This window comes from Acromyrmex echinatior, chromosome 19 (assembly GCF_024713525.1).
Source record: "Acromyrmex echinatior isolate Ae372 chromosome 19, ASM2471352v2, whole genome shotgun sequence".
In the NCBI taxonomy this organism is placed as follows: Eukaryota; Metazoa; Arthropoda; class Insecta; order Hymenoptera; family Formicidae; genus Acromyrmex; species Acromyrmex echinatior.
In genome coordinates, this window is record NC_141870.1 from 616,845 (window position 1) to 629,914 (window position 13,070).

Genomic DNA, 13,070 nt, shown 5'->3' on the forward strand with positions numbered 1-13,070 from the left:
ACTAATGCCGATGGTAATGTAACTTTCAAGTCTTATAACTGAAAAGTACTTAAAAATTTTTTATTACAATGTTTTGAAAAGCTCATGAGATAAACTACAATATACAATGAAAAATAAAAGTTTTTACTTTAAAAAATCGTGATCTTGTCTTTAAAAAAACCTGACGTTAATCACTCAAGGATCAAGTTGGTAAGATCAATAAATAGATCTTTTTAAATCCTACAACTTTGTTTGAAACATTTTTTTCAAAAATAATTGTTTTCGAAATATTCGACTGTATTCAGACTTTTAATCCATTCTGTATATGTACACACACACGTGCGCACGCACACACATTTTTATTAGTAAATAATATTACTTGTACATATTTACATTATACACAAATGTACAAATTGAGTTTTTTATTTATCATAAAAGGTTATTTATGAAAATGTTAAAAGTAATTTTCCATAGTAATAAACAAGATTATGATACACTGCATATGATCTTATAAATATAGCTTATCAATAACAATATTATTACTAATTAAATTATGCAATATTAAAATATTGCTATTATAATGCGTACGCACATGCAATATATTTTCGCATACGCTATGTACACATGCATACAAGTATACTCACAAAATTATTATCTTTATTAATAATATAAGCGATTAAAAAAATATATTAGTTATTTTATACATAATAGACTTTTAAATTGCTTTAAGAATCTCAATGAATTATTAAAATGTATTTAACAAGGATAATACTAATATTTTTACATGATTTTCCCGAAATATATAAAATATTTTTGAAACAGACAAATCTCAAATAGATGATGTTAGATAACATTTAATTCAGTCTTCCGTATCATATTCGATTTGATTTGTAAAATATATTTCACCTTTAATATATAGCTTAGAAAAAAAATAGTTCTACAATTTCGATATAATTATATAAATATATTTAATATATTGTGGATATGAGATGAACGAGATTATTTTAGAATACTAACTTTCTATTACATTAAATTCTATCTCTATATTAATAATCTGTCGATATAAAGGAAATTGTTTTCTTTGGTTGCTTAAAAAGATAAATTTGGTTTTTGTTATTGGCCTGTGTTTTGACTACTTTTGTTACGACTGCGTAGCAATGATGTATCCGAAAGAGAGTAAGTTCCAGGTTCAAATACTGGTGGATATTCTAAACCAGGATAATCAGGTGGTGGAGATGTTGGTGGCGGTATGTATGGTAATACTGCAGGTACCAAGTTCTTTCTAGAATTTAGAAAGCCTTTATAGTTGGATGAATATCCACTGTCGTACTGAAACAAAATTAAATTATTTGGTGAATATTTTTTACTATTAATTATTGTTAATATAAACTTAAAATATTAAAGAATTATTTTTAAAAAAAGATAAAGAGTAATATAATTTCTTACGTTCAACTAAATTTTGTCATATTCTTTTTCAATATATTTTCTGTATTTCATATTATTTCATTTTTTTTGCGTTGCTCTCATTACTTTCAATTAATCATGTAAGTCGTTTATGCATTAAATAAAAAAGTAGATTTAATTATACGTACTTTTGACTTAATAGAAGATGTTATTGCATCCGGATCACTGACCGAATTGGCCGAACACAAGGTTTGAATAAACATCTGGGAAGGATTGTTGTTGTTGAAAGAACTGTGAGACTGATTGATCTCATCGTCAGAGTTTGGACTACCGGAACAAGTAGATAATGGATGCTGCGATTGATTAGAGCAATGCTTATCCCGAAATAGCGCTTTATACAATCGTGGCGAACTAGTTTCTAGAATTCAAAATAATTTGTTGCTAAAACTCATTACATATATTATATTCAATAAGTTAATAACTATTTAAAAACTATAGAAGTTACCTGATACGGTTTTCTGGATATTTTTAGGAAGCTCCAAGGTACAAGGTTTTTGCTGTTTCGTACCGAATAAAACTTTCAGGCGACTCGCTTTCTGTACATGATCGTTCTTATCTAAATGCATCTCAAATGTAGCACGCATTTCTTCCTGCTCAAAAGGTGATGTCGGTATTGGTGGTGGTTGATACTGTGCAACATTCTTCAGACGGTTTTTATCACAATTTGAGCTTTTCTTGTCGTTATATTTCAGTGAGTCTAGCCAGTGTTTGTCGGAAGAACTATTATCATAACGATTAGCAAAATTAAAACTCCTCTTCCGATTAATCGACGCATCTTTTTTTATGCATTGCTGAGTCTCAGACGATGTATGACTTGCGAGGTCATTACTAGATCCAGAATGTCCTATATAAAGTAAAAATAGATTTAATTAAAGAAAATCTCATAACGTTTAATTAATAAGACTATTCAGATACTAATTCCATCAAGATATTAAGATTAATGTCATTTTTAATAAGTTTTTGTATAATAAATAAATTAAATCCTTTATCATACCAATATTTCTCGGTGAAAAACCATGCATTTTGTTGTTTTCACAATTGGGAGATTGTCTATACTTGTTAAGTTCGTAGTCTACACTCTGATTTGGAGAATTCTGCTTGTTTGGATTTATTATGTTTTCCCAATGAAATAAATCATCATGTCTCGGTTTTTGAATATTCACAATTTCCTGCACTCTTCTCTTCTGCGCATAACTTGATGAATCCCATACCTTTTTCATTCCAGTTGTCATGCATTTGCCGTGAGATTTATCATGTATATAATTCGCTTCGCTTTCAGATCGAGTAGTAACAAAATTATCCTTGATGAATTGGCAAGGCGCGTGTACATGTGCATTCTTGTTCTTCGAGTGAACATACATGATATTGTTATTTGGCATTTCATCGCTGGTCTTGCCATAAATATTGCTAATATTATTCAAAGATGTGTCATTTAATTGTCTAATTTCCTCGTTATATGTCATCCTGTCATTCAAGTTTCTATGCTGTACATGAACGTGATCATTGAGCAAAGGCGTCGCACGCGTAGACATCGATTTGTTTATCATAGTACGTCGTTGTTCATCTTGTTGTGATGTCACGAATTCTTCTTGCAGGTTTTCTGATTTTCTACCAACAGATTACATATGTTAATGTTGTTAAAATAGATATTAAATTTATAAGGAATATTTTTGCGATACAGAAAATGTATAAGATAAAAATTACCTGTCTGTAGCATGCCGATAATCATTCATGTCTGAGTTCGACATATCTGTAGTATTTTGAGAAGTGGTCAAGCCATAGAATGTACTACCAGCAATTGTCATTTGTAAATCGGGAGAATTTGAATTACAATCCTCTTTCCTGTGAAACATTCGAAAACATTTTCTGCACATCTCTTTATTGTTAGTTTTAGAAAATTAAAAGGATCCTATTAATTATAAAAAAAGATAACTTTGATCAAATTTGTTGTTGGTCGCAGATAGCACAGAGATGATGATAAATTGCCTTCAAGTTGTCATCGTTAGAATTCCATTGAGTTCAATGTAACAGACATAATGCATTGTCTTACTTTGTCATGAATTTGACGAAATTAGTTGTTACAACAATTTTCGACAACGTGTCAGCAAACTCATTATATTTGGCTATCTGAATTATAATTATAAAAAAAAGATAACACTATTACTTCATTTCTGCTGACGACCTACCATTTTATTTTTAGACAATTTTACGACGCACAACTACTATTTAACTATGCACTTCTATTTGACAGCAGTTTATTAATTTTTACTAATGTAATGTTATAATTAACTTGACACATATAATTACTGTTTAACAGTTATACTGAGGACTCGAAACAAAGGATTTTTAGACAATAAATTTGATGTACACACACGTTCATCTAATGTCGACTCATATTTGCATTTTTATTTGATTTAATTCGTTAGAGCTTAAACCATTTTGTCTCATAGGATATATTAAGATTTAGAAAAATATGTTAAAAATGTTTGTGCAACCATTTATATATGGTAAGTATATCAATTTAAAATATTCTATATTTACTTGTTTGGTGTCGATGTAGGAAGTACTCGTCTATAACTTCTAAATTGAGCCGTTGGAACAGGCATATTCTGATTTCTGGCACTAAGAAATTTCAAATATTTTCGATCCAAGCTCGCACCACCGGTTTCGTGATCCTTAAACGATCCAGTGTCTTTTCGTGCAGACTTTTTCAGAGAACCAAACAATTTTTCCGGATTTGCTTTGTCAGATTGAGGTGTACATTTCAATTTATTCTTATGACTTTCGCTATCGCTCTCATCGGTTTCGCTAAAAAGCTCAACGCTTTGGTCTTGAGTGTCCGTTCCTAAAGTGCCTTTATTAACTGCGTCCAGCCACATAATCAAATTGTCTTCGGAATCAGCAGCAAAATAAAACACTGTTCCTGTGTGGTATACTTTGAAGGAATACTTTCTTGATTTTATTTCGGTAGCCGGGGATACGGTAAAACCCGTTAATACAATCAAGCAGTCAGCTTTTACACTGTCCTGTAGTTTAAATCTAATTGCAAAAATATAAATTTGTATATTTAATCAGTTGTATGTATATGATTTATTTATCATATGTTTTATACAATTTTACCTGTACAACGATGAACACTTTAATACAAACCAGGCTTTTGCCCACGCGCCACCTGCTCCTCTACTACGATATGTCAACCATCCTTCTAAATCATTAGTACCAACATCTCTTACGGATACATTCCTCCTCTCTAACAAGAATAATATATTTTCTTTGTATTATAAGATTCAATTTAAGAATATATATATATATATATATATATATATATATATATATATATATATGTTTTTGAATATAAATTGTAGAAAACCTAATTTTTTAATACTGTTATCAGAACAAATATCTTAAATAAGAAAAAAATTAGTAATCAATTGTACTTACTTGCTAATAACATATTTCGTTTTCTACTGCTTCTTGGACTATTATTAGACTTATTTAAACTACTATGCAAGCCGATACTTTTAGCTACCATCATAGCTTTATTAACAACACTTTTTTCAATACTTTTATCCTTTTCTGATAATCTTGGTTTTAAATCTGATGTTTGTTTTGAGTATGTTATACCATCAGGACAATCGGCATTGTGAGAGTGATCAAACCTATAACAGTCTGTTATGGATTGATCCGAGCAAACGAATTTTTCAACAAATGTTTCATACTTTTCAAAAGGACATTTTTCTTCTCTTGATTGTTTGTCGTTATTTTCATTATACAACGAAGCAGCAGATAAGTTTAAACGATCAAATTTTTGATCGCTTAAACTTACAGTTCGTGATTCGCCAATAAAGTCCATTGAATTTTCTGTGTAATTAAGCACATCTGAGGAATCCTTTTTATCTTGACAATCCGAATTGCTCCTAATATGATTAACACATAAACTTAAATCTACTTTTTTAAATTCTCGTTTAATGCCGAGTCTCTCTGGAACTTGAGGTTTTTGCAAATCCTCTAAAGTTTGTGGAACATTGTTTAATTTCAAATCAGTTATTGCTTGGTTCGTGTAATATTTACGAGGCGGCGGTTCTGGGGGTGTTATGTGAGATTTATTCTCAAGTTTTCGAATAGACTGAATCTTTGGTAACTCTATAAAGCGGCAAGACTGTATCGTGACCTGTGCCGGAGGCAAATCTGCAGACTTCGCTTCTTTAGTTTGTTGCTTTATGTTAATCTTCGAAACGTTATGAATAACATTCACTGAATCATCTTCGATAGACTTAGTATTATTATTTAGTGATACCATTGTACCGATATTATTCTCTCTTAATAGCACTGAGGAAAATTTTTTTTCAAGCAATTCTGTATAAGTACAATCAACCGTTTCTAAAATTTTATCACATTTTGGCAACGTTTGGTTTCTTTCGATGCTATTGTTGTTGCTAATAATACTAATGTTACTACTAGTACTAGCACTATTATTAGTATTATTGCTGCTGCTACTATAATTACTACTACTACTATTATTACTGCTACTATTACTACTACTACTACTACTACTACTATCACTATTGCCACCACCAATATTATCATTACTATTACCACTACTGCTATCATTACTGTCACTACTATTATTACTATTATTGTTACTATTATTATTATTATTATTACTACATTTATTTTTACTGTTGGATATTTCTGAGGTACCACAATCAGCATTCTCGTGATACTCGCATGCCGAATGTTTGACATAAACAGTTTTGGGGTTTTTGTTTACAACAATTTCGCATTCAGTATTTAATTTTTTGACATCGTATTTCTTATTGTTTACGTCCAGTATATCATATTCAAGATTTTGATTTTTCTCCTCCGTGCTATTTTCAAGATTTACATCATTTATTGAAATATATTCATTATCTTTATATAGATCTGTTCTTTTAGGCACTCCAAAGGCACTTATCTGTTCTTCTGTATTCTCATACGCGATTTGTTTCTCGATGTCACTAATTTTTCGAGCGACATTACCATCGTATCTTATAGCAGATGGCTCTTTATGTTTGCTGCTTGCATCCTTCAACTTTTTATTATCAACGTTTTCAACAACAGTACTAATATTAGTTTTTGTTAAATTATTATTTGGTTTATTGATTAAGCAATGATCAAATAAGTCTAATTTCTCAATGTGTGATAAATCATATACAGAGGTAGTATAGTCTTTATCTAATTTATCACGCTTTTCAATGTGTCGCAAGCCGATTTCTTTATTATTCCGCTTATTTTCATTAATACTACATGTATCACTAATAGAATTATTACATTCACCTAAAGGCACAGTCGTATCATTTAAATTATTGCTATCAATGACATTATCTCTGAATGCTTGCAAATGTTCTATATTAATATCTTTATTTACAATATTTACACCAACATCACAGTTTTGCATAGGAGTAATCTTTTCTTTCGTATTAATTGGATGCGTGCTTTTAACATCAGTCAATTTTTCCTCAAATTGCACTTTTTTATTCGTTTGCTCATTAGTATTGTTCTTCTTTTTCGCCGATTCTAATCCTAAACACGTTTGAGGCCGTATATTTACCATTGGTACATTATCCAAACCATGGGCGCAAGATGCTGCTTTATCACGCAATTGAACAGCCGCATTGTGCTCTAATTTCAACTCCTTCCAAAATCGTTCGAGATTAATACCATGTTTGGATGTAGGACTGGCACCGGTTATTGTGGCTCGCCTTTGGACTAAGTTTCTCCGTTTAGCGTAAAGTGGCGTTTCTGCTTCGCTATCAGAATCACTACTATCTGTAGTCATTGTATCCAACATTTTAACTGCATCTAAAATGCTCGTTGGCTCTGCACCGGATTTCTTTGGTATATGTCTACATAACAAAAGACATTTTTGTTACATATGAAAATAAAAATTTTGTAATTAATTTTAAAATAGAAAATGTAATATATTAAAGAGTAGAGTGTGTATTATGCATCGTCTACAATACACGGAGTAAGAAGCAAGAAATTGATCACAATCATAGTCGATTATTCTTTTGACATTCGACTGTGATTGGTCAATTTCTTACTCTTATTTTTTACTCCTGTATTGTAGACGACGCATTAAGAATGGGTGATATTTTAAATATTTTTGAACTTTTTTTCTCGATATTTTGTCTTTTGATATTGACTATGGATATTTTAACTTTCGATATTTGAATAAGAATATCGAACTTCCGATACGGCGTGCTGTAAGCATAAACTTCTGTTTTATGCTTACGGTACTTGTAAGCATCATTTGTTATTTAATATTTGATAGACAACAAAGATGAATTTATGCTTAAGCAGCGTGTAAACGTGAATACGGAATGCCCCATGGTTCGTTAATTATGTATAAGCGCGTGTTAGTTTAGTATGAATTAAGATTGGATTGAAACTTTTATTATTTATCATAGGTATTCATTATTGTAAGAACGTATAAGATTAAAATCATAAAGTAAATAAAATAAAAATAAAATGTATAAATGTATATACAATATAATATATGTATACATATAGTTTTTTTCATCAATGGTACTATATATGTAATATCTATAATATACTGGTTATAATAAAAATAACATAATTTTTTTTTAAATTCTGATCAGAATAGTTTAAAAGATCGATGAAATAACATCAAAATAATTTTCAATCATTATTTTTACAAAAAAATCAATTTTTTGCGCATCGATACATGATCAATAAGCATATTGATGCGTGTATCTAAAAATAAAAATATCGGATCCATATCGATATCAGCAAAATTGCATATTATCAAATCGATATTTTGATGTATCAGTATTTCTGTTCACGATACATTGTGATACGAAATATCACAAGATTTTTTTCTGTATCACCCATCTTTTGTGTGTATGTGTATGTGTGAGCGAGCTTGCGCGCATACATTTATGTGGTAGATGTCCTAACATTTGCGACTTAAAATATTATAGCAAGAAAGTTTTTAAAAAATTAAGTAAAAAAAAGTTAGTGTATATTTTTATTTTAAGTAACAATTTCTGAGAGAATAAGAGTTTAAATATAATTAGTTACAATCTATGTTTACTTTTCAATTTGGCACAATAGTTTTTCTTCTTTACACCAATTGATTCATCTCTTTATTCTGTGTATAAAAGTATTAAGATTTATCAAAAAATAAATAGTTTATGAAATATTTCATATTTCATGTCAAAATGTGTTAGAATAAAATAGACAGGTGATCATATTATGAAAGCCATAGTTCGAAAAACGTGATTTTTGAATGTGTGTAGAAATAAAATCAGTATATTAAGGTTTGTATACATAATAATTTTTAATGGACAGTTTTGCTGGACTAAAACGCATTAAAAAGATAATCTTAGTTTTTGTGCACAATTATTAGGGATGCACCAGATATCCAGGAAACACTCGGTATCTGGTACTTTTTTACTGTCCGGCCAGATAGTCGGATATCAGTAGTACCCGGCAATATATCCGGTTGAAATTTGATATTGATCGTCTGCGTCATTAATGTAGAAATTTATTCTTTTCAGCAGAATTTCTTGTACAGTTCATCTCTCTTTCCTCTTTTTCTGTTCACGTTGGAAAGACAAAAAAAAATTAATATCGCTACTTTTCTCTTGCTGTTTTTTTTGAAAGCCATTTTCCAGATATCCGATAGGATATTCGGGAAAACATCCGGCCGAATAATTGCTCTACCAGATATTGAATATTCGAAAAAAATGTGACGCCGGATATCCGGTATCCGATAATCGTGCCCAAACTTCCGCACCCTAATCATTACAAATTATTAGTACCTAGAGAACAGTATAAAAGTTATTTTTAAAAAATGTTAAATCTTAATTTGAAAAATGAATATTTCAATAATATATCAAAGAAAAAAAGTTTTATATAGGAACTTATAGAGTTATTTTCATCTGTATATTCTTGAGAAATTGCTCACCTTTTCCGGAATACTTTGTATATACGCACATGTTATCAGATAAGAAAGAATATTAGCAGGACCACAAATAATAAAGGTGCATATAGAAAGGTAACTTACCTAGGTGATGGCATTGCAAAGTCAGGTATTGTTAATAATTCTGGTCTAGGCGATGGAAGACTACGTCCTTGTGTTGTATAAGAAGTATTTCTGTTACATGGAAGTTTATATGGTTTTATGTAAATTTTGCCATAAACTTTAGCATGTCTTGGCCTACGTTTTATAGTCAAAAGCATTTCTGCTGGACTTTCACGAAATAATTCAAGCAAATTTTTTCTCTCCCAACCAACTACCGTTTGATAATTCACCTAGTACAGAGATTTAGATACATTTTAGAATTATATAATTTGTCAAAATTTATAATATATAAGAAGTACATAAATATAAGACATTACTTGAACTATCTGATCACCTTCCATCATTTTGCCAGATTGATGTGCGGCAGATCCAAGTTTAATTTCAGTTATTTGATGTACTCCATGAAAAGATGGTAAAATATAAAAACCCTAAAAGAAATAATATTCTAATAATTAAACAAATTATACTTGTATATAGTATAATATATGCATTTGTAAAAATTATATAATTAAAAAAATATTCTGATTACATATAAAGAAAATGTTATCAGGAAGCAGCAATCATATTGATTTAAAAAAATGGTGTTTTTTAAATTATTAGACAATATATAACAATATATATCCTCTAAGAAGGTAAAGATATAATTACTTATTTTTAGAAATTTAGATTATAATTCACAAATGCAAATGTTATTAAAAGTGTTTATTAAATGTTATTTTTTAACAATTATATTATTATTAAGAATGCATTTCAATATTAAAAATGTATAGTTTACGTCAAACATATACCACAGATTATCAGTATTAGTGACTATCGAAGCAGCCTAAAATATAAAGCTTAAAACATTTTGTATTAATAATATTTAAATTTCTATTTAAATAAAATATTTCTATCCAATCAAAAGTAATGCAATCTATTGAATAAGATATAAAAATAATAAAGAATTAAAATAACGGTTATTAATATAAATAATAATTATTCCTTTCATTCAAATTCATTATCGTTACTGCAAAAATTACGTTACCGGTATTGTTACAAACAGAAAAAATAATGGTAATGGTAAACAGCGTTATAAATAACGCGTTAGGCATAAAATACAATTGAAAATCACAGGCATCCCTGATAAAATTAAATCAACATGACATATAATTAATATTTTTCGTATAATATTCTGAGAATTGAACATGAGATAATTGAAAAATTGTTAGATTATAAAAAAACGTACTAAATCATCGCTGGATTTCTTTTTTAATGTTGCTAAATCTAAACTTGCAGGCTGTAATATCATAGGATCAACAATATCTTGAATAATATAATCTGCTAACGTTGCTAGTTGACTACAAGTTGTTCGAATTTCTTGGACTGGCTTTTCAGCAAATCTATCTCTTTGTGCACATGTAGCCATCTCTATTGATATTTTCATCAATTCAACTTTTTTAGCATGATATTCTATGTGTCCATTAAATGGAGAATAATCCATCCATCTCACCAAAGGTTTGACCACCATCATAATGGACGCTACATCTGACAATGTTTGAGTGCTAACTGACTCTGAATTTTTTTGCCGACATAATTCCTTGTGTAAGCTGTGTGCTTGGCTCGATAGTCGCAATGCCAGCAACTGCAGATTCTCTTTATCCAGTTCGTAATGAAAACTTCTAAGATATTCTACTGCATTAAGAATAATCTCCTGATGACCGAGCTTTATTACACCCAAACGTTCTAAATCTTGCGATTGTATATTTAATAATTGTTGCCCGTTGACATCATGATTTAGAAAACTATGAATATAGGGATGTATAGTATTATCCAAACCTATAACATAAAATAATGAACTCATGATAACATTCCTGCATACTTACAATAGTAATTATTTATGACATTATTTAATATTCAAATTGAAACGTCAGGTTCAAGCAGCATCTTACTTTGTTCTACGATTAGATTTAACCATAAATTCTTGTGGGATTTTAAAAGATACATAGTATTTATTGTGAAAAATATTACTTTGGTCGAGTAAGACAAACCTAATCTCTAGCATTCTGTGTAAGTGTATTAAGCTTTTAGACCACCAAGGACTCAGCAATATTCTTTGCAACAGTCAATGTATTATTGCTGATCTAAAGACTTAGAACGCTCGCATAAAATGTTAGAGATCCAGGTTTGTCTCCCAGCTGAGGTAATATTTTTCGCAATAAGTTCTTTACAGGATTTAAGATACATGTAATTAAATTTAAAGAAATTATTAATATTTTAGATAGATTGTGTTGAAAGTCTGCAATCCAAATTCATTTCAAGAATTCATATATATATTGATTTAACACCTAACTTTGATCGTCAAGTGGCATTTCTCATATTTAGGTGAATGTACATAGTTTTTAAATATAAATAAGATATTTTTGTTTTATATTGACAAATTTATTCATAAAATAATTTAAGTTTTATCATCATAAGAAATGGGATTTGATTAGCTCTACACAGTTACTTATTATTGACTTATTGTTGCCTTATGATATGCTATTCACTCATAATTTGCTTCTGACTTTTGATCTATTACTAACAGCTTATTGAAAGTTTATTAATGACTAGTTGTAGAAAGCCCTATAAGATCTGAGCAAATATATTGCCAATCTATTGCTTTACTACTAGCAATTTGTTTATTAATTAGTTATCGTCTTATTATATCAATAGAATATGCTACTTTTGATTGTATGCAGTTATACAATATTTCTGATAATTGGAAGTGTACATAAAATGATATATAAAAAAGATTATAAAGTGTAAAAATAGTGATAAGTTTTATCAAACATTTGTTACAGATTAACATCATACATTATATAATTATCATTAAAGAGTAAATTGTTAAAATACTAATCAATAATTAATTTTTTATAAGTTAAAATAAAAATTAATTATAAATTAACACGGTTAATAGAAATAAAGGAAGGCGTATGTACAAACAAAATGGAGAGAATGGAGCTTCATACGCAATACTGAATAGAATTCCGACATATTTTTATGACCCAATTTTCCCATGTCTAACTGGAGATGTACTGTCAGACTGATTAAATATTTTCGTCGTACCTTTCAACCACTCGCACACTTGATCGGCTTTCCATTCGGCTATATTTACATAAGCCATTGCAAAAGTATAAATTGATTCAAGCACCAACAAATTCCTACGGATCTGACACTTCGTCCGCGGCTGTTCCAATTTTTACTCGCTCTTATTACCCATCCGCTTTGATAGTCCACAAAAGTAGGTATATAAAAATAAGTTAATGGCGAGCAACACGAATGAACACGAATCAGTTCGGAAATGCGCTAACAAAACAGGTTGCGTTCAGAAATTCACCCGGATCCATCCAAAGATCCTAGTTTATATCGTGCACTTACTAGTAACTTTCTATTAAATTACAGTATTTTAATCAATATATTGTATTGTATTGTACAATATATTTCAGCAATGCATATACAATACATTGTATTGGATCATCTAAAAAGTATTCGCGGTACTTTGTCACTAGATATATGACTA

General features: G+C 29.5%; 1 protein-coding gene across 1 annotated transcript; it reads right to left on the bottom strand.

The window, feature by feature from the left end:
- Positions 1–1,051: 1,051 nt before the first annotated feature.
- Positions 1,052–12,879, bottom strand: cnk (connector enhancer of ksr). The gene is made up of 12 exons (XM_011058216.2): positions 12,617–12,879; positions 10,758–11,347; positions 9,850–9,960; positions 9,515–9,762; positions 4,885–7,328; positions 4,564–4,693; positions 3,985–4,482; positions 3,148–3,285; positions 2,438–3,051; positions 1,889–2,287; positions 1,572–1,801; positions 1,052–1,308 (listed from the first exon to the last, which is right to left on the bottom strand). The coding sequence occupies exons 1-12, from the start codon at positions 12,672–12,674 to the stop codon at positions 1,093–1,095; spliced, it is 5,676 nt and encodes a 1,891-aa protein (XP_011056518.2). The 5' UTR covers positions 12,675–12,879; the 3' UTR covers positions 1,052–1,092.
- Positions 12,880–13,070: the final 191 nt, after the last annotated feature.